The sequence below is a fragment of the Raphanus sativus genome, chromosome 6 (assembly GCF_000801105.2).
Source record: "Raphanus sativus cultivar WK10039 chromosome 6, ASM80110v3, whole genome shotgun sequence".
Taxonomy (NCBI): Eukaryota; Viridiplantae; Streptophyta; class Magnoliopsida; order Brassicales; family Brassicaceae; genus Raphanus; species Raphanus sativus.
The window spans coordinates 44,778,857-44,798,556 of NC_079516.1; the positions used below are offsets into that span (position 1 = coordinate 44,778,857).

Here is a 19,700-nt window from a genome sequence, read left to right on the forward strand (position 1 = left end):
GAAATAACGTATTGGGCCTTTACTTAAAGATAGACCAATAGAAAGCACCCGGATCCGAAATATTAGAAGCGGGTAAAGAGATTCGGGATTAGCGAAATTTAAATTGAAAACTCCGCTCTCATATTCGAAAAGAAAGAGCCGTAAGGAGTTTGGATCTGAGGAGGTAAAGACTAAAGACGTAGATGGCGACGAAGATCGGGATGATGGATTCAGCTTATTTCGTAGGGAGATCGGAGATTCTAGCGTGGATTAACTCCACTCTGCAACTAAATCTCTCCAAAGTGGAAGAGGTACTTCTAATCATCTCTCTGTTGACCAATTTTCTCTTCAGTCGTTGAGAAACCTCAGATCTTAGGCTATCATCTGGAATTTGAATACGGATCTATGGATGTGTAGGCTTGTTCAGGAGCAGTTCACTGTCAGCTAATGGACTCGGTACACCCTGGAGCTGTGCCGATGCACAAGGTTAATTTCGATGCCAAGAGTGAGTACGAGATGATTCAGAACTACAAGGTTCTTCAGGACGTGTTTAACAAACTCAAGATCACTAAGGTAGCTTTCTTAATTCGATTAATTAGGGGGTTTGATTTAGGTAATAATAGAGCTGCTTTGTAAATCGAATTGATTTTGTTTGGTGTGCTGTGTGTATGTATAGCACATAGAAGTGAGCAAGCTCGTTAAGGGTAGACCATTGGATAACTTGGAGTTCATGCAATGGATGAAGAAGTACTGTGATTCTGTCAATGGTTCCCAGCTTCACAAGTAATTTCTCAGTCTTTATGAATGTTTGATTTCAGATGCATATACTCGTTTTTTTCTGAAACTGTTGTCTTGTGTTTGGTTTTCAATCGCTAGTTACCACGCACTGGAGAGAAGAGAAGCCTGTAAAGGAGGAAAAGAAGCAACCAAGAGAGCTGCAGCTACACAACAATCAGCCAAGAGTTCTTCAGTTGGACCTAGACCTTCATCTTCAAATGGAACCCGTAAACATGAAGCACCATCCTCTGGGAATCAGCACTCTTCAAAAGCACCTTCTTCTAAACAATCTAAACCAGTGACTGCTGCTTATGATGAAAAGGTATGTGTCAGTTCTGAAACTATATATCAAGTCTTTGAAAAAGCTCACTAACTCTCACTTTTGTTATCTCACAGATCACAGAACTGAAACTGTACATAGACAGTTTGGAAAAAGAGAGAGACTTCTACTTCTCTAAACTGCGTGATGTAGAGATTCTCTGTCAGAACCCTGACACAGATAACTTACCTGTATGCAAAAGCTTCCTAATCCATCGCCTTTGAAAACTCCATTAAAATGTCTCATTTATATATAATAATCACTCTTTTTGTTTTTTGCAGCTTGTTGGTTCCATTAAAAGGATACTCTACGCAGCAGATGGAGAAGATGTTGGAGGAGGAGGAGCAGAAGCTACAGAGACACAGACCTTAAGGCCTATTGCTGAATCATCTTCAGAAGAGAGAAGGAGCAGTGGATTAGAGTCGCAGAAGAGGAAACTCATAGTGAACCACGACGTGGATGCTGCAGCGGTTACAACTCTCTCTCCAAGGCAACGCCTCTCTGATTCTACTGATGTCAAATGCAGTGGATCATCTCCTCTTTTAACTTGCTGAATCAGAAAAAAATAATATAAAAACGATGAATTTACTTACTTATGTCTCTCTCAGAAAGATTGTTTTTATGTTTGAAAAAATCCCATCACTTCTATATTATAAACCCAAAATATCATGCATGTGATGTTTTATAATATGTTTTGGCTACTGTTAAAAAAATAACTGCTGAGTTTAAGCTGATAACTCAAGAGTTTGACGACACATCTTATTGATTGGTAGCTGTGTTGAATGATTAAACTGGTGCAAAATCGCAGAATGCTTCCGATGTTAAAGCCTAAGGCTCAGGCTAAGCCAATCAATCTTTGAATTTTTTTAGAAAGACGTAAGTGAGAACCGGAAGTTTCGCCAATCCGACTATAATTATAATCCGCTCTTTAGAAAACTTTCGTTTATAAATATATTTTTACTGTTTCTACAAGTTATTTTCCCCCTCCCATAAACTATCTTACAGCAGTTGAGTTCTTATCTTAATAATGAACCTAAAGCCCATGCAGGTATGTTTCTTCTGTTTGTGTATTTTGATGTACGATAGAGATTGTAATTTGATTTTAGTTAAGAAATAATAAAAGGAAATGGACAACAAGAAAAGACAAGAGGAGGATGGATCAAAAGTAGTGGTGGTTGAGACAACGGAGCAACGTGCTTCAGCGGGTAAAGGCCCAGAGCAGAGGAAAATAGAGGTGGTTCACAAGTCTCACCCCAAAACTAGTGGTGGTGTTCTGGTCGGAGCTGCCGCCGCAGTCGAACCCACCCTTGAATCTGCCAAACAAGTCATCTCTAAAAAGTAAAACCAAAAACTTTAATCTCTGTTTTCGAGATAATTGTATAAATTTCGTATACTCTTTTGTAATCCCATGATAATCAGAACCTCTATTATCCCTTTGTTTTCTCCCATTTGATTTTATCCCTTCTTATCTATATAAGATAACTTAAGGCACACGAAACTCTGACATACCATTCACACAATCTTAAATTGGTTCCATTTCATCCATATATATTGTCATTAAAATGTTTCTATTCGATAGTTCCACATTTGTTTTTTTTTCTGAAAAAACGTTCCACATTTTGTATATTGTTATTAAAAAACTTTCAAACTGATGAAAAAAACTTTCAAACTTTATAAAAAGTTAAAGTTGAATAAAGTAGCTCCAAATCTTTATTCTTATGGAATAACTCAACATGGCAGAAAAAGGGTTGTGTTCTTCACCACCAACAACACAACTATCCCAAAATTCTCAGCCTATGTCGACTTATTAAATATACTTCTAAAGAGATAGCAATGGTAAATTGGTGGTGGTGGGTGTTGATGCTGCTAGCAAAATCATATACATAGAATAACATATAACAAATATGTCAGTGTCCATATATGTCTGAAGCTCTGATAAACATCCAATGAGTTATTCACATGTGGTGCTTAAAAGCTATAAAGCTATAGACATATTTATTGTCTTTGACAAGACATGAGACAATAATTTAAGTCATGGGAGTTGTTACATGCTAGCAGTAACATACATATATGTATCAGATTTCTTTTCACTTTCAAGGATAGAAACAAGACAAGTACTTGAACCACATCTCTCCTGTCTCAAAATCCTTTCATTTCAAATCAAGATTTCCCCAAAAGCTAAAAAAAAACCAACCACTCTTCTTCTCTCTGCTTGGGTCTCTCAAAAGGTACACAGTTGAGGTTTTCTTTCACATGTTTTACTAACCCAAAACAAAAGAAATCAGATGTTTCAGGTTTTCATTTATTTCAACCACTCTTATGTCTTATCTTTCCAATCTTATCTCCCCCAAAATCTAAAGAGGTCCAAGTGTTTTCATAAGTAAACATTTGACATATCAGAGGAGAGAAAGATAGGTAGAGATACTTTTTACTTATCACTATTACTGATGGTTGTTTATCAGTCAATTCTAACCTCTAAAACCCTACCCTATATTGCTTCAACTAGTGTTTGTTGAGATTACAAGAACAATGTAATCTTTACTTTAGATTTTTGAACTTTCTCTTCAACATTTCACTTCAACATAATCAGGTAGCATAATCATGTATGGATACTAGAATGTAAGAGATAGAGTTAGCTTTGGAACTAGCTTTTAAACACAAAATGTTTTTGCTTAAGATTGTAGCCATAACCGACGATGATGATTACCCAAAATAGAGAATGAACTCATGTTCTTCAAATTTGACACATTTGATAAAACGAAAAAGTACTAGCGAGGACTACTAAGCACATTGAGAAACACACGGTTTAGTGAAGGCAACCTCATTTGCTGCTCATTCACTCTTCTCCTCTTGAGCAGAGGCTCTGGAGATACTGAATCAGCAGAGACATTCCAGGATCCATTTGAGCTGTCATCAAGGTCAAATACACCGCTTGGACTCTCCTGATGGAGCCAATCCATCATCCTCTTCTTGCTTGGATTGTGCTCCAACAATAGTTCATAGCATTCATTGACTTTCTCCTGTGAAGTTAAAATGCTGAATCAGGTTTTAATCTCTAAGCATTTTAGGACTAATTACAAAAGTACATACCTGATTAACTTTGAGTAGAGTCATGAGCTGAGATTGGTATTCAACTTGCTCACATGGTTTCAAGTCCTTGATGGCATAAATCATTATCGCAGTTGCTAACACAGAAGGGACGTAACTCATAAACTTCGTATCTGTAGTCCAAGATTCCACAATTTAAGCACCAAGAATCATCATCATAAAAAAACGGTTTATAAAAATGGGAAACCTCACCAGCAACAACGGAGATCAAAAGACGCTCACAGTCCCTAAACAAGTCCAACTGCTGGTGACATTCAGATCCTAATCTCCGGATAATGTGATCAAAGAATGAGATTGGAGTCACAGGGTGCATCCTCCACTTGAGTGTAGACAAAACCAAAAGCTCCATTCTTTGTATGGTTTTAGCTTCAAAGACATACCTTGCTTCCTCCACCTAATAAACCACAAACAAACAAACAAAATGAGGTTTCGTTACAAGTTGACTTTTTCAACAACATTATAAAGAAAGAGAAACAAAAAAAAAAGAAACTAACTTGGAGATGGATTAGCAATGGGACATGAATCTCTTCAACTTTAGCAGCTAAAGACAAACAAGCCACAGCTACGAGCTGAGACATCCACGGCTTATCCGCCTGAAACTTAATGCTGGTGATAAACCTATCGAAGTAGTTCACAGCAAGCAGAGCCGTCGACGAAGCGAACCCGTAACGAGATTTAACCCTAAAAAACCAGTCCAAAGCCTCTTTTCTACAAGAAACCAGACACTCGTCTAAGGTTTGGTTAGGGTAGTGATTAGTTTCGTTTTCCTTTGAGATTAGACTCTGCAACTCATCGTCGTCCCATAAAAACATATCCTTTAGTGGTAAAAACTCAAACTTTACGACGCTTTCATCAGATTTCTCGAGAAAATCATCGTTCCCCACGAACCCACCACACTCTTCCTCGCAATAGAGCTCATCAAGCGCACAAAACTGTGCGTTTTGACCGGTTTGTGATTCTTCTTGTTCTTTCTCCAGAGCCATCTTCTTCCGAGAAGAGTAGACTGCAGATGTCTCTGTTCATTCTGCCATTGGAGCTGGTTTCGTCGACAGATTCTAGAGTGAAGAGAGAACGAGAAAAAAAAAGAGAACAAGAGACCGGACAAAAGCCAAGAAAGCGAATGGTTTTTAATTTTATCTTAACGCTTTGTCTTTTTTTATTTGTTTTAATTTTCTTCTTCCTCCTCTTTAGTACTACTGTATATTCGGGATGTATGGCGCGCGAGAACTTTTATTTAAATTTATAATTCACAAATTCATTTAGGAAAAAAATAAATAAATACAGAGAATCAGTCCTGCGTTTATTTAATTTATGATAATTTTAAATTTTTATATATTTAAAAAAAATGTTTGTCTGGGAGGTATGTAAATTCTGAACATGTCAGGAAAGTAGGAAATTCTAAATACGGGGTAATTTCATTTGTATAAGATACACGTATTTTAGGCAACATGTAGATTTTTTTGGATGTACATAAAGATTCGTAATATGAATCTAATTATTTTTGTTTATCAAAATAAATAAATAAAAATAATCTAACTATTTTATTGGTCGTGGTATTTACTATAGTCACGTCTTTCTTGATACATAGCTTTGCAGATTCAGTGTGGTGATATTGTGGTCCATTGGTATTGTACATAAGATTTAAAGCAAAGAAAAAAAGAAAGGAGAAAAAGTTGTTCCATTGAAATGATCGATGATTATTAAGATATCTTTTTAAAAGGCGATTATAAAATTTGTGCCTCTCTGGTTTATATGCTAAAAACTCGGATTTAATTCCGTAAAAGAGGAATATCACTTAGCAGATAGTTGTTTGATACAGTATATAATCTGTCATTTACAATTAAGTTTGATTATCAGAAAATGATGTTTTAAACTTTAACAACCACATTATTGGTGAAAATACATTGATTTAACGTAAGTATATAATTAGAGGGTAGAACACATAGTCTACTCCACAGCTAGTTAACTAGTGTCTTTCTTTTCTTCTTTTTTTTGAGCAAACTTCTTTTTTTAGTATCTTTCTGATTATTTGTAAGGAGATGTTTAGATTTTTATCGATATATAATGATGCATGCATATTTAAATCACGAGAGGGAAAGGATGTGAGGCCGTTGGTAACAAGAAGCGATGTCTGAATTTGTGAGATTATTACAAAGCTCGATAGCGACTTCTCATTTCCAGCTTTCACATCTCTTATATTTTGCTTCTAATAAATGTCCCCACCTCTCTGCATTTCTATCTTTATCCTTTTATACGATGGAAGCTGTAAACTAGTCGATGTAAAATAAAGTGTGAAACTAATGTACTAATATTTTCAGTTAAAGGCATCAAATAAAATAGTTAGATATGACTTCAACTGGGAGATATGGTCAAAGAAAATACAGTAAGAAATGATGTCAAAGAAAATATAGTAAGAAATGATGTCAAAGAAAAATAGAAACTGATAAAAAAAAGTAAATAGAGTGTCAAACCGGAAATAAGCATTTCCAGTACTAGTTACTCCAGAGATATTATGTATATTCCCGGAGTCATAGATAACTAAAAGAACTTCACGTAAACATGGTTCACATCAAAGGCGGAGAACGATACCAGATTCTTAGAAATTTTAAGCACGGGTTAGTGAAACATGTCGGGTTTATTGAGCGGACGAAATCAGCTTCGCATCGAATGACTTAGAAATTTTTGTTCAAGTCTGCTTTGTAATCAAACTCTGAATTCCTGTTTTCGGGTTGTTTAATAAAATTTATACTAAAAGAAAAAGCATATCTATGAACGTACTCATTATTCACATAGTTCAATGTCATTAACACTTAGCTAAGTTCAAGCACTCATTTATGATTCAATATCTATAAATCATGTTGTATTTAACTGAAATTAGAAGTAACAAAGAGGTGTCAGAGTATTGAAAGCATCTAAAATCATGGAATTAATCGATCATATAGTAGTCAAACATGGAAACAGTTGTATTGTTTGGTTAGTTCACAGCATTATTATAGCTTTATCGGTTGGAGAAAAAGGAACAGACCCATTTAAATTTGACACATCCTTTTGGTTATTTTCGTAATAATATTGTCGTAATCTAATGTTAATGCATAGGATGTGACAAACTGACATAACACATTTTAGAATAAGACCACAGACTTTTGACTTTTCGTCTACAGTCTTCTTTCTTTCGGTAAATTGATTCCCTGACTACTTTTACAAATAGTTGTTTTATATCAACTACTATTAACATATTCAGTTCTAATTGTTAACTGTTTAGCATAAGAAGTTAATCTAGTGCCAATTAACAGAAATAGTCAATTACGTTAGTGTTAAATGTTTATTCTTGGCCCATTAAGGCATCAATTAAAGATACTTAGGGACATTAGCATAAGACAAAGAGAGACTGTTGAGTCTGTCTTAGGTTGTGTTAGTTAGCAAGAGAAAGAGTGACATATGAGAGCCAATGAGGTCTTTGTTCAAGGCAGAAAATAATCCTATACTGATCCGTTTATATACATTTTTAAGTCTAAACGAAATATAATCCTTCCCATTTTGTAAAAGGTTTCGGCCATTCAAACTTAGATATGGGCTTTTAAGCAATATTTGGTTCCAACCCATCTTGAATCCTTGATCGTATGGGCTTTGTGACTTGTCCAAAGAAATTTCAGAGATTATTTATTGGGAAAATTCTATAAAAATACTCAAACTAAATTTTGTTAAGTTTTTTAATACCCAAACTTTTTTACTACCCAGTTTAATACCTCAACTAATTATTTTGCTCATTTTAATATCTAAACTTTTAAAATTGTGTCCACTTTAATACCCGAACTTTATTTATTTTAATAAAAATACTAATAAGTTTCAAATAAAAGTTTAAAACAACTATAAAATTTACAAAATAAACTCAGAAAATTCTAAATTTTTTTGGTATTTGAGAAATAAAAATAACTAAATAGTGTAAAATATTATATTTTGTAATAAAATTTCTAAGTTTTAAATATTGTATTTAGTTTGTTTTCTGAAATAAAAACGAAAATTATTTTTATCATTCAAATTCATTTATTTAAAAATAAAATTCCATGGTTTATCTACCTTCTTTTCTAAATCTTAAAATAAAATTAGAATTTTTAATATTTTTTTCTTAGATTTTTGAGATTTTATTAAGTTTTATTTGAAATTTATTAGTATTTTTATTTAAATAAATAAAGTTTGGGTATTAAAGTGGGTACAGTGTTAAAAGTTTGAGTATTAAAATTAGCAAAATAATTAGTTGGGATATTAAACTAGGTAGTGAAAAAATTTGGGTATTAAAAAGCTTACAAAATTTAGTTCGGGTATTTTTATGGAATTTTCCCTCATTTATTTGCTCGTTAATGCTCTTCGTCTTTTATATTTTCCACATTATTATATTGGGAGACAGATGCACACTGATGTCTCATCAAATAAGTACATAACACCCGAATGTTAAAATATTTAATGAGGATAAGAATTGTTATTAAACATTAATAATAGCACCGCATATGCTCAGGTTATCTCATCCGCTGCGTATTAATCAAACATAAATATCGAATATTCATTCATTCATAGACTACAACAAAGTCTACTAGTCTTGAAAACCTGAACTTTGACCGTTGAACACGCGAAGTAATGATTTTCCAAAGAAGAGCGTGAACAGAGGATATAAAAAGCATTAACAAAAAGTTAAAAAACATCAACGATCAGGATTAAATCACACATCGAACGGCTGCGATTAAGTAACGAAACCCGTTCGAGTGAAAGTTGGGTCGAGTGTAACGACTACGATGACGCCACGTGCTCCCTTATTTCACGGGATGGGGCCGTTACTGTTTTCTTTTCACTTTATATTCCCTCAAAAAAAAAAAAAACGAAAGACTCAATTTTAAAAAAGAAAAAAAAAGAAGATTAGAGAGGAAAGGAGAGGAGACGAAACCTTATCGGTGGTGATGGGCCAAGCGCCGTCGTCTACTACGGAATCGAACGGAAGAGAGGTAGTAGTAGATCTCAGGCTATGGTCTGTGTCTCCGGCGATTGTTTGCGGTGGTGGTGGTGGAGAATCGATGGATGCGGGGAAAAGCGATCGCGATTTCACTCTAGATCTACCAGACGAGTGCTTAGCTCACGTGTTTCAGTACCTCGGAGCCGGAGATCGGAAACGATGCTCTCTCGTTTGCAAACGGTGGCTGTTCGTCGACGGTCAGAACCGTCACCGTTTATCTCTCGACGCTAGAGCCGAGATCTCCTCGTTTTTGACGTCCATGTTCAACCGGTTCGATTCCGTTACGAAGCTCGCTCTCCGGTGCGATCGGAAGTCCGTTAGCTTGAGCGATGAAGCTTTGGTGGTGATCTCCGTTCGTTGTTTGAATCTGACGCGCGTGAAGCTTCGCGGTTGCCGAGAGATCACGGATCTGGGGATGGTGGAGTTCGCTAAGAACTGTGGGAATCTGAAGAAGCTTTCTGTCGGATCTTGCAACTTCGGAGCGAAGGGAGTCAACGCGATGCTCGAGCATTGCAAGCTTCTTGAGGAGCTGTCGGTGAAGAGGCTGAGAGGGATTCACGAAGCGGCTGGGTTGATTCATTTGCCTTCGTCTTCTTCGCTTAGATCTATTTGCTTGAAGGAGCTTGTTAACGGTCAGGTGTTTGAGCCTTTGGTTGCTGGTACTAGGACGCTGAAGACGCTCAAGATTATACGTTGTTTGGGTGATTGGGATAAGGTTTTACAGATGATCGGTGAAGGAGAGAGTTCGTTGAGTGAGATTCACCTGGAGAGGCTCCAAGTGAGTGACTTTGGGCTTTCCGCGGTGTCGAAATGCTCAAAGGTTGAGACTTTGCATATAGTGAAGACACCGGAGTGCTCCAACTTTGGTTTGATCGATGTCGCCGAGAGATGCAAGCTGCTGAGGAAGCTTCATATAGATGGTTGGAGGACTAATAAGATTGGCGACGAAGGTCTGCTGGCTGTAGCTAGGCACTGCTTGAACTTGCAAGAGCTAGTGCTGATCGGTGTGAACGCAACGCACAAGAGTATATCAGCCATTGCTTCGAACTGCGAGAAACTCGAGAGGCTAGCGCTATGCGGGAGTGGAACGATAGGGGATACGGAGATCGCTTGCATCGCTAAGAAATGCGGGGCGTTGAGGAAGTTCTGTATCAAAGGATGTGCGGTTTCGGATCTAGGGATCGAGGCGCTAGCTGCTGGGTGTCCTAACCTGGTGAAGCTGAAGGTGAAGAAATGTAAAGTGGTGACTGGAGAGATTGGAGAGTGGCTTAGGGAACAGAGGAGGACGCTTGTGGTGAGTATGGATGGTGATGAAACGGAAGCAGCGGTTGCGGTTGATGGTGAGAGTGAAGCAGCGGTGGAGGAGCCGAGGGTGGGTCAAGCGGGGGAGATTGTTGGTTCAGGTAATGGTGGTGGTGGTGGCGGTAGCGGAAACAATGGAGGAAGTAGATTAGCGACGATTAGGTCAAAGTTTGGGTTCTTTGCTGGAAGGAACTTAGTAAGTTGCAGATTCAGGAGGTGGTCTCATCCTAATAATGACAATGGTTCTAGTTCTACTTGATCAGCTATTACAAGTCCCCTATAAAACGAAAATTGTCAAAAAAAGCTTTTCTGCCTTCCTGTTTTGATTTCTGTTTGTCTGTAATCCTATTTCATGTGTGTGTGTGTGTGAAAGAAGAAGACTTTGTCAATTAGAAAAGTCCATTCCAAGGAAGAATGTTATTTGTTTTTCCTCTGTTTGGTCAAACACAAAAGAATGTAGAACAAGCATTCCTTGGATACAAATGTAGAAATCCTCTTATGTATAATTTACACTTAATTTTCGTAATTTCATTTACCACTATGAATTATAAAGAGAAACTAACGGAAAAGGACAGAAAGGTAATTAAAAGATGAAGCTGTCTAACCAACAAATTAAATTTAAAAAAAAAAGGCACGAAACAGAGTAAAAGAAAAAGTGAAAAAACTAACGTTTAATCAAATCATTCATGTCAGATACTATTGTCTTCCAAATTTTGTTTTCAAGATAAAAAGTGAAGAACTCATGAGATTTTGTATTGTATACGATGAAGCCAATGCACACCAAACAATTTCTTTTGATATCTACGGTGGAAAACAAGAATATGAAAACTCAGCCTATATGTTTTATATCCTTCAACGAGTTGCTGATGATTTGATACCATCAAAAGCTTTCGGTTCTTGTTTCCCCTTAGAGTTATTGCTCTCTGGTCCTCTCGGCTTACCAGAGCGCTTTTCCATGGCTGGTTGGTTGTTTTTCACTGGGAGCTTTGAGGGGTCTCGCCATGGTGTGCTCTTTGATGGCACAGTTATGTCCAAGGGAGACTTTATGATCCAGCTGCTTACAAGTAGAAAGATTGCAAAGTCAAGATCACAACATTGTGATAGAGAAATAAGTGTAGTAGTGGAACAAGAAACTTACCCAGGTGGGAACTTGCTATCAGCTCTGGCTTCAACCCTGAGCCACCAAAGCAAGACACTACGGCCACAGCTTCCAAGTGGTTCCACCATGGAAGGATCCTTAACCAGAGACAACGGACCATCTACAATTCCTTCATTACCACCATCCAACAAGCTGTTAACATCTTTAACCCATATCGGTTTATCATCTACAGATTCCTTCCAAAGCAACCTAGAGTTCAACACAAACCCTGACCACTCCATCTTACTAGGCATCATCATCACATCCGCTTTGTCACCAACATAAACTTCACTCTTGGTAGCATAAGGCTGCGTGTTGAAAACATGCCAACCCACTAGCTTCCCAGACGAATCACAACTAGGACCCTGGATCGGCATCGGCATCCCTTCTCGATCCGTCGTCTTCAACGCCGATGACAACTCATCAGCGTTACCAGAGTGAGCGAGTATCCCAACAGACAAAGCACCAAACCACCTCACATTCTGAATCTCATCAAACAACTCCATGCTATGCATGTTGCTATCGTCAGCAAACACAACAACCCCATCTAACTTCTCCTCCCTCACGATCCTCAACCCCTCAACCCTCATCTCGCTCTCCATCCTCCTTCGATCCTCCCAAGTGTTCGGCATCTTCTTCTCGAATCCAACGTGAATCGTCTTCTTGATCAATCTCGATCTCCCGATTAAGGAAGCCGTCTCTTCCGTCTTCCCGCCGGCCTCCACCACGATCCACACCACGTCGTAAGGCGCGAGCATCAGCGAGTGCATGACTCCGGTCAGATGAAGCGCCTGGAACGTCCGTACGTAAGTCGGCGTCACCGCGATCACAGTCCTGGGGCTCCTCGAGCTCGCGCCGTAGTAGAGCGACTTCTGCTCCTCCTGCACTCTCTGGAGAAGCTGGTGAGCTTTCATGACCTCGATCGGGTTCGGGTGGGGCCACGGACGGATCCGGATCCCGTGTCTCCCAACCACCACTCTAGAGCTCTTCTCCGTGACGTTAGGCTTAAGCTGGAGCAGATGATGGCTTACCCCGCCGTTGGTGGTGGTGTAGAGATTGGTGACGGAAGTGGAGAAGAGGAAGAAGAGGACTAAGTGGCTGAATCGGAACCCTAGAATCAAGCTGATCAAGCAGCAGAGACAGTGGATCAGTAGCCAGAAGATTGAGGATGGAGATGATGATGGCTTGGGGGGGATGAAACCTCCGTCGAATGACGACGGATCCAACGATCTGAAGGCGGTTCCTCGGCGGTTCAAGTAACTCGATCGAAATGCAGAGAGGAGCTTCATCTTCTTCTCTCCTTTCTCAACAGTTGAGAGTGAGTATAATAAAAGAGGGAAAAAAAGTTTGTTAAGAATGATTAAAATAATTAATTACTTTGCGTAATTTGATTATCGTAATTAATTATTTTATTATTGTTGGTTGCTCGCCCCTCTGCTGGTACAACGGACGGACATACAATATTTAAAAATTGGAAATCGAAAAGTAAAAGCAATGTTGGATATATATATAACCGACGGTACACGTGGCTTCAAAAGTTGAAATTAGTGAGAGAGGTTAAAGCGTTAATGTCGTGAGATTTATAAGGTGGAGTGATGATTAAGGAGGAGATTTGGGGGTAAAGCACGTGTTTAATGAGAGGGGGATGTGACGCTAAATGATTGGTTGCTGGGTTACGTCAGTAGTCAATGCAAGAATAATAGCCGTACGATTGTGGTTTCTGTTGAAGTTTTATTTCTAAGCAAAAGCTACGTGTGGATTAAAGCACATCATTTTCTACGTATTTATACAAATATCACCAATAAAATGGAAAAATCTACTATTATAAAAGTCACAAACCTTAGGACAAATTGATTAAATTTTGTTTTTGTTTTTTCGTCTACAGCTGTTTAATAACAAATTTATTATTCGTACGCAGACTATGACGATTAATAAGCTGGATTACAAATTAAATGCCAATATAAACCCATGGCTTAATCTGTATCATAAGGCCCATTAAGGCCCAAAACAAATAGAACCACAACTTTCAAACAATTCGCTTCGACCCCTAATTAATGGCGGCGGCGGCGATGTCTTGGACCACCGTGGTCAGTTCATGAAACCCTGGAATCTTCCTATCCTCAGATTTCTCCGGACCCGAGACTCTCCCCTCTCACGAATCCGAACAATGACACTCACATCGAATCCATCGCAAGTGCGAGACGATCTCCTCTGCTCGGATCAGCCGGTGGAAACAGCACCAGCAAGCTTGTGCGCTCCTGGTCGGGTTTCGAGCATCGACACAAGGGTGGAGCAGGCTTGGGCGCACTGGGAGAAACTAGGTAGACCGAAGTACATCGTTGCACCGATGGTGGATAACTCAGAGCTGCCGTTTCGATTGCTCTGCCAGAAATACGGAGCTCAAGCTGCTTACACACCGATGCTGCATTCCAGGATCTTCACCGAGACTGATAATCGGAACAAGGAATTCACCACTTGTAAGGTATAAGATTCAATTGGTCGTTTTTGAAACCGTGGTTTACTTGAATGTTTTTTTTTTTTTTGGTTTTAAATGGCAATAAAATTGTAGGAGGACAGGCCATTGTTTGTGCAGTTCTGTGCTAATGATCCTGATACTCTCTTGGAAGCTGCAAAGAGAGTCCAACCTTACTGCGATTACGTTGATATCAATCTTGGGTAACTTCAATTATCTCTTTTATCCTCTTGTTTATTAGGATTCTTCAATTAAAGATTGAATTTTTATTGCATTACTGTTGATTTGGTCCGTTGATTCCGTAAGTAAGTTATAGAGTTCAATAAGTATTAGTTGTCTGAATCTTCACACTTCGTTTATTAGGATTCTTCAATAAAGATCCAATTTTTTGTATCGCGGCACTGTTCAAGTTTTGTTAACTCAGATTTGGGTCCGGTGAGTAGAGTACAATGACCTTAGGAGTGGTTTGAACCTTGGGCTATTGAGTAAAGATCCTTTGTTTTTTTTTTTGGGTGCCAGGTGTCCTCAACGCATTGCGAGGCGAGGAAACTATGGGGCATTCTTGATGGATAACCTTCCTTTAGTGAAATCACTTGTTGAAAAGTTAGCTCAGAACCTCACTGTTCCCGTCTCCTGCAAAATCCGCATTTTCCCAAACCTTCAAGATACACTCAACTACGCCAAGATGCTTGAAGACGCTGGTTGCTCGCTGCTTGCAGTTCACGGCCGGACGAGAGACGAGAAAGACGGCAAAAAGTTTAGGGCCGACTGGGGCGCCATCAAGGAGGTGAGAAACGCTCTGAGAATCCCTGTTCTAGCGAATGGGAACGTGAGGTGCATTGAAGATGTGGAGGACTGCATCAGAGAGACGGGCGTCGAAGGTGTTCTTTCCGCCGAGACGCTTCTTGAAAACCCGGCGGTGTTTGCCGGGTTTAGAACAGCTGAATGGGCTGAAGATAATGAAGAAGGAGAGGGATACGTCGATGGAGGGTTGGATCAGGGAGATTTAGTTGTTGAGTATTTGAAGTTATGTGAGAAGCATCCGGTTCCGTGGAGGATGATTCGGTCCCACGTGCATAAGATGTTGGGAGATTGGTTTAAGGTTCATCCACATGTTAGGGAGCAGCTCAATGCTCAGAACATATTGACGTTTGAGTTTCTGTACGGTCTTGTGGACCAGCTTAAAGAGCTTGGAGGACGAGTCCCGCTTTACAAGAAAAGGAAGATAGATATTCCGCAAGAGTCTACACCAAAGGGTTTAGAGAATTGAACCTATACATTCTTGATTCATTGGTATTTTTATGTTGTATCATTGTCCAAATACTTTTTGAAGTAAAACTCTCTTATAAACTAAATTGTTTATTAATATTTAGCTAAACTATAATCTCGCTGAGTTGAACCTAAAAAGTTTGGTTCTGTTTTAAAATTCTTTTTTGGTAATTTTGATTAGTTCGGTTTGTTTGATTATTTTGATTTAAAACTTAGTTAATTTGGTTTGTAATTCGGTTAGTTTGTATCAAAATTTAGCTAAATAGCTTTTAAGAGTGAAAGTTTTTTTTTGTAAAGATTTAATTGATTGAATTTTACATGGTCAAAGAGTTGAAAATTACAGTAGGAATACTAGTAGAGAAGATATGAAGACACAAAGCAAAAAAGTTTTTATTTTACTCAAACTCCTCCGTGATTGACGTTGTCAACCACCAGGGTCCACCACCCGTCCCTCTGTGTTGATTGTCTCCACAAGATTTTAGCGCACATTTTACTCAAGGCGACGGAGAAGCAGTGCGTTTCTTACGATCGCGACAGAACTGCGTGCTGTTCTTATCCATCCTCTCCAACACGTAGTGCGCAAGCATGTCGTTAGATTCCACGAGATTCTCCCGACAAAGAAACTCATCGCCACAAAGTCTCTCGATCTCCCTGTAATAATCGTGCACGAACACATGCGTCTTGGGATTCCCTCCGGATCTTTTGCTCCGGGCGAGAACCGCCGCCGTGAAAATCGACGACATCCTTCCCGGCACATCTCCGCCGTCGCCGCGCGGACCGTCGACCAAGATCACATCCCAGTCGAGATCGTAGACGTGGTTCGGCAGATCGTTGAGACCGAGTTTGCAGTCGGAGAAGAGGAGATTCTGCACGGGACGACACTCGTTCCTCGCCGCCTCTTTGACCGCGGAGACGAGCTCGCGCGCCTCGCGAGCCTTGGTCGTGTACTGAACGTCGAACACTTCGATCTCCGGGTGGATCTCTTCGAAGTAGGCCGCGTAGTAACGGTTCTCCTCGATGTACACGGTCCGTCCGTTGTGGTTCAGCGACTTCCAGAGGAGTGTCTCGTGCGTCAGGCCGAAAACGAGGAGATTGCACGGCGGAGCGCAGCGGCGGAGGACGTCGGAGATCGATTTCATCTCTCCGTGTGACATGTGGAAGCTGTCGTTGGATCTCGACGCGTAGTGGAGCAGGGCGTTGATGGCGCTCGTCGGCAGTTGAGAGGTCGTCGGAGGGTTGGAGACGGCTGAGTTGACGACGGAGGAGACGGCGGAGGTGGTTTTGGAAGAGATGATTGTGTCGGTGGTGTAGAGTAGAGTGAGGAGGAAAGCGATGGTGAAGAGAGAGACGAAAGCGAGAAGCCATAGACGGTTTGAGCTTGTTTGTTTTTGAATGTATGGATGAACAAGTATGAGCTTCGTGTTTGTGTTCCCTCCGCTTTTCATTTTCTTTATTTTTTTTTTCTTTTGATTCTGTAGTGTGGAGGAAGAAGACGAAGGGAATGACTATGTTTTAAAAGTGGGTTTGGGAAGTATTAAAAATCAAATATATGAACTACAACCTATCAGAGACTGACGACGATTGGTCAATATTATAATCTATAGTTATGATATTCTATGATTTAATTGATCGCTCTGGAATTTTTATTAATTTTGTGTAACCTTTCCTTAAAATATTTGTTTCGTTTGTGATATTTCTGACGGCGACATTTCTCTAATACAAATTAACAAGACAACATTTATCTATCAAGGAGATTACCTAATTCACAAATTACAGTAAGCTCTCTTTTTGTCAACACACAATAAACTAAAATAAGATAAATATTGAAAATGCCACTACTTCAACGAGTTTGTTGAAATTTGCAAAAACGAACATTGAAATTTTAAAACGCTGTTCATAATTTCATGTGTAGTTGTAAGACACAAATTTACAATGGTAAATAAATAAACGAGTTATATTAATCATCAACAAAATCTTTAAACTATAATGCGACTTGTGGTTTGTTGGGAAGAATACAAATTTGGAGAAACTAAGATATAATAAAACTAAACCAACAAATGTTTATTCTTGGTTATATTGATAAAGTAGTACTAAGAAAAATGTAAATAATTAAGGTGTGTGAGTTAGGAGGTGGTTGTACCGTATATGCATGGAGCTGGTGGGAGGAAGAAGAAGAAGAAGAGAGGAGAAGAGAGGTGTCGGCGTTTTGGTTACTGCATAGTGACACCATAACTAATTACAGTCCACATGTCTTTGTCCCTTCTTCTTCTTCTTTGTTTTCTTTCCTACGGAATAATATTTAAAACTAATGCATTTATATATTATTATCATTAACTAATACTGTTACTAATATGGTGTTTAAAATATATATGCTCAACACAAACAAAGTAAACGCTTCATCTGACTTTTAGTTACCACATACCAGAGCCCAGAGAGACTAGGAGAAACCAGCTTTACATATCCTTTAATAAACTCACGAAACCGAGTTAAAAGAAGTTTAAAACCAACCAATTTACCATGTGGTGTCATTATATTTTCTGTGAAGTATCAAATTCCATCTGATCAATGTATATGAATGTTCAGTGAAGAGAAAAAGAGTGCTGAACGTGTGGGACTTAAGTCTACAAATAGATGTTCACTAATGTAAATACTGTATTTTTTTTTTTTGGCAACGTAAATACTGTTTTTATATCATTACAAAGGCTGTGTGGTGATAGTGGGACTGGGAGGTTTCATCAACATTCACGAGGAGGCCAATCTCAGCGGGATCTCAGGTTGGACTTTACCTTCCTTACTGAAGACATCCAGTTGATATAACAGGGCCCATATAGTAAAGTGTATTTTGGGGCTTTTAGTGGCCCATCCAGATTCAGGATTTGATACGTTTAGAATTAGACATTATAAAATTTAGAGTCTATAATAGATCCTTTATATGCCTCTTTTGATATCCGAGGATTAGCTAGTAAATAACCCACCTTTTGATGTGATACTGATGATATACGTAAGTGTAAAGTAATACTGGTGGGCGCTTCTTTTTAGAACTTATTTACAAATAATGAAGTCAAAATCACTTTCGCTCGTTTTCTCCGTATAGCCACCCATCACTTTATTCTTTAATTGATTAAAAACAAGAAATTAGTGAAGTCTTTAAAACTCAATGTTTTAAGGAAATGACGTAAATGGAGAGTGGAGATGCTGTTTTGAGTCACACAAAAGCAGCACGCTCTGCTTATCTTGAATGATCTATTTTATAAAGAAAAGTGCACCATGAAAAAGTGAGTACCAGTAAACAATCTTTTTATCGTTTATTAAAATTTGTTGGGAAAACTCACCACACAAACTCGCTGAAGCACTCTCTGTTGCACTTGTCGTAGTACGTTAGAAAGTATGAGTTTGTAGATCTATGGAGAACAGAAGAAGAACACGGAATTATAGAAGATAGACACAAGAATTTGATATCCCAGGGTTCACCTAAATGTGGTTACGTCCCTGGGGCCTGGCAATGAGGCAAATCACTATAATCTCAAGTACAAGATATAGTACATCTCTCTCTCTCACAACCAAAGCTTACAACCAAGCTAGGTCTTTCTTGCACAGATCGTTACAAAGACTTTTTTTTTTTTTAGAGAAGAGTGCACACAAGCTCCTCTTATATAGTAGGAGTTTATTACATTAACCTAGTTGGATTAGGGCATTCGCCCCTTTCCATAAACCTATTAGGAAATATTCCAAAATACTTGCAACTTCCATAACTCCATGAGAAGTAATATTTCCAGGAACCTATCACCTTTAATAAAGTGATATTTCCTTTTCCTAATATGACATCCTTGTCTTGGTTTAAGTTATGCGATCTTGTTTGATTTCCATCACCAATCTTGACTGACGAAGTCCCTGTAGTATTCGCTGACGTAGTCTCTGAGGTAGTCTCTGACGTAGTCTCGAATCCCAACAAACTCCACCTTGATGACATCAAACATGATCCACTACTTAGGTTATGCAAACTCGTGCTTTGCCAGGCGATGCCGAATGCTCCTTAGTGTTCGGACATACCAAGGAAGTCCACCGCTTCCTCAAACTTCTTAACCGGAACAACCTTGGTTAATATATCTGCAGGATTCCAAGAAGTACATATCTTCTTCACACTTACATCACCCTGAGCGATAATATCTCTGATGAAGTGCATCTTTCTGCTGATGTGCTTAGTCCTCTCATGATACACATTGTTCTTGGCTAGACACAATGCACTTTGAGAGTCACACGATATCACCACCGTGTCTTGCTTGAATCCAAGCTCCTCCGCTAAGCCCCTTAACCATATTCCTTCCTTGACTGC

The 19,700-nt window shown here is 38.9% G+C and overlaps 7 protein-coding genes across 7 annotated transcripts; 4 read left to right on the forward strand and 3 right to left on the reverse strand.

Annotated features, from left to right (window-relative positions):
- The first annotated feature begins 101 nt into the window (after positions 1-101).
- LOC108812594 (microtubule-associated protein RP/EB family member 1C) lies at positions 102-1,765 on the forward strand. Its single transcript, XM_018584890.2, has 6 exons — positions 102-290; positions 397-552; positions 656-762; positions 856-1,078; positions 1,153-1,266; positions 1,357-1,765. Exons 1-6 carry the CDS (start codon positions 183-185, stop codon positions 1,627-1,629), a joined length of 981 nt encoding a protein of 326 aa, XP_018440392.1. The 5' UTR covers positions 102-182; the 3' UTR covers positions 1,630-1,765.
- A 134-nt stretch (positions 1,766-1,899) lies between these two features.
- LOC108807110 (uncharacterized) lies at positions 1,900-2,572 on the forward strand. Its single transcript, XM_018579364.2, has 2 exons — positions 1,900-2,123; positions 2,199-2,572. The coding sequence occupies exons 1-2, from the start codon at positions 2,103-2,105 to the stop codon at positions 2,415-2,417; spliced, it is 240 nt and encodes a 79-aa protein (XP_018434866.1). The 5' UTR covers positions 1,900-2,102; the 3' UTR covers positions 2,418-2,572.
- A 1,152-nt stretch (positions 2,573-3,724) lies between these two features.
- LOC108807109 (cyclin-D3-2) lies at positions 3,725-5,345 on the reverse strand. Its single transcript, XM_018579363.2, has 4 exons — positions 4,678-5,345; positions 4,376-4,577; positions 4,166-4,296; positions 3,725-4,095 (listed from the first exon to the last, which is right to left on the reverse strand). The coding sequence occupies exons 1-4, from the start codon at positions 5,164-5,166 to the stop codon at positions 3,844-3,846; spliced, it is 1,074 nt and encodes a 357-aa protein (XP_018434865.2). The 5' UTR covers positions 5,167-5,345; the 3' UTR covers positions 3,725-3,843.
- A 3,709-nt stretch (positions 5,346-9,054) lies between these two features.
- LOC108811395 (F-box protein SKIP2) lies at positions 9,055-10,917 on the forward strand. Its single transcript, XM_018583447.2, has one exon. It carries the CDS (start codon positions 9,133-9,135, stop codon positions 10,744-10,746), a length of 1,614 nt encoding a protein of 537 aa, XP_018438949.2. The 5' UTR covers positions 9,055-9,132; the 3' UTR covers positions 10,747-10,917.
- Positions 10,918-11,136: 219 nt separating this feature from the next.
- On the reverse strand, positions 11,137-13,044 carry LOC108811401 (probable beta-1,4-xylosyltransferase IRX14H). Its single transcript, XM_018583452.2, has 2 exons — positions 11,626-13,044; positions 11,137-11,541 (listed from the first exon to the last, which is right to left on the reverse strand). Exons 1-2 carry the CDS (start codon positions 12,912-12,914, stop codon positions 11,340-11,342), a joined length of 1,491 nt encoding a protein of 496 aa, XP_018438954.2. The 5' UTR covers positions 12,915-13,044; the 3' UTR covers positions 11,137-11,339.
- Positions 13,045-13,630: 586 nt separating this feature from the next.
- LOC108811399 (uncharacterized) lies at positions 13,631-15,485 on the forward strand. Its single transcript, XM_018583451.2, has 3 exons — positions 13,631-14,107; positions 14,195-14,301; positions 14,618-15,485. Exons 1-3 carry the CDS (start codon positions 13,721-13,723, stop codon positions 15,366-15,368), a joined length of 1,245 nt encoding a protein of 414 aa, XP_018438953.1. The 5' UTR covers positions 13,631-13,720; the 3' UTR covers positions 15,369-15,485.
- A 156-nt stretch (positions 15,486-15,641) lies between these two features.
- Positions 15,642-16,940, reverse strand: LOC108811402 (protein IRX15-LIKE). Its single transcript, XM_018583453.2, has one exon. It carries the CDS (start codon positions 16,810-16,812, stop codon positions 15,862-15,864), a length of 951 nt encoding a protein of 316 aa, XP_018438955.1. The 5' UTR covers positions 16,813-16,940; the 3' UTR covers positions 15,642-15,861.
- Between the last annotated feature and the right edge of the window lie 2,760 nt (positions 16,941-19,700).

What these genes read in the sequence shown, in the direction of transcription:
- LOC108807109 (XM_018579363.2), bottom strand. Translation starts at nt 5,166, where the DNA reads ATGGCTCTGGAGAAAGAACAAGAAGAATCACAAACCGGTCAAAACGCA. An exon ending in TTTGATCTCCGTTGTTGCTG is followed by an intron (nt 4,297 to 4,375) that starts GTGAGGTTTCCC and finishes CTTGGACTACAG; the next exon opens with ATACGAAGTTTATGAGTTAC. An exon ending in CTCTACTCAAAGTTAATCAG is followed by an intron (nt 4,096 to 4,165) that starts GTATGTACTTTT and finishes TTAACTTCACAG; the next exon opens with GAGAAAGTCAATGAATGCTA.
- LOC108811399 (XM_018583451.2), top strand. Translation starts at nt 13,721, where the DNA reads ATGAAACCCTGGAATCTTCCTATCCTCAGATTTCTCCGGACCCGAGAC. An exon ending in AGGAATTCACCACTTGTAAG is followed by an intron (nt 14,108 to 14,194) that starts GTATAAGATTCA and finishes ATAAAATTGTAG; the next exon opens with GAGGACAGGCCATTGTTTGT. An exon ending in TACGTTGATATCAATCTTGG is followed by an intron (nt 14,302 to 14,617) that starts GTAACTTCAATT and finishes TTTGGGTGCCAG; the next exon opens with GTGTCCTCAACGCATTGCGA.
- LOC108811395 (XM_018583447.2), top strand. Translation starts at nt 9,133, where the DNA reads ATGGGCCAAGCGCCGTCGTCTACTACGGAATCGAACGGAAGAGAGGTA.
- LOC108812594 (XM_018584890.2), top strand. Translation starts at nt 183, where the DNA reads ATGGCGACGAAGATCGGGATGATGGATTCAGCTTATTTCGTAGGGAGA. An exon ending in ATCTCTCCAAAGTGGAAGAG is followed by an intron (nt 291 to 396) that starts GTACTTCTAATC and finishes ATGGATGTGTAG; the next exon opens with GCTTGTTCAGGAGCAGTTCA. An exon ending in AATGGTTCCCAGCTTCACAA is followed by an intron (nt 763 to 855) that starts GTAATTTCTCAG and finishes TTCAATCGCTAG; the next exon opens with TTACCACGCACTGGAGAGAA.
- LOC108807110 (XM_018579364.2), top strand. Translation starts at nt 2,103, where the DNA reads ATGAACCTAAAGCCCATGCAG. An exon ending in TGAACCTAAAGCCCATGCAG is followed by an intron (nt 2,124 to 2,198) that starts GTATGTTTCTTC and finishes AAATAATAAAAG; the next exon opens with GAAATGGACAACAAGAAAAG.
- LOC108811401 (XM_018583452.2), bottom strand. Translation starts at nt 12,914, where the DNA reads ATGAAGCTCCTCTCTGCATTTCGATCGAGTTACTTGAACCGCCGAGGA. An exon ending in GATAGCAAGTTCCCACCTGG is followed by an intron (nt 11,542 to 11,625) that starts GTAAGTTTCTTG and finishes ACTTGTAAGCAG; the next exon opens with CTGGATCATAAAGTCTCCCT.
- LOC108811402 (XM_018583453.2), bottom strand. Translation starts at nt 16,812, where the DNA reads ATGAAAAGCGGAGGGAACACAAACACGAAGCTCATACTTGTTCATCCA.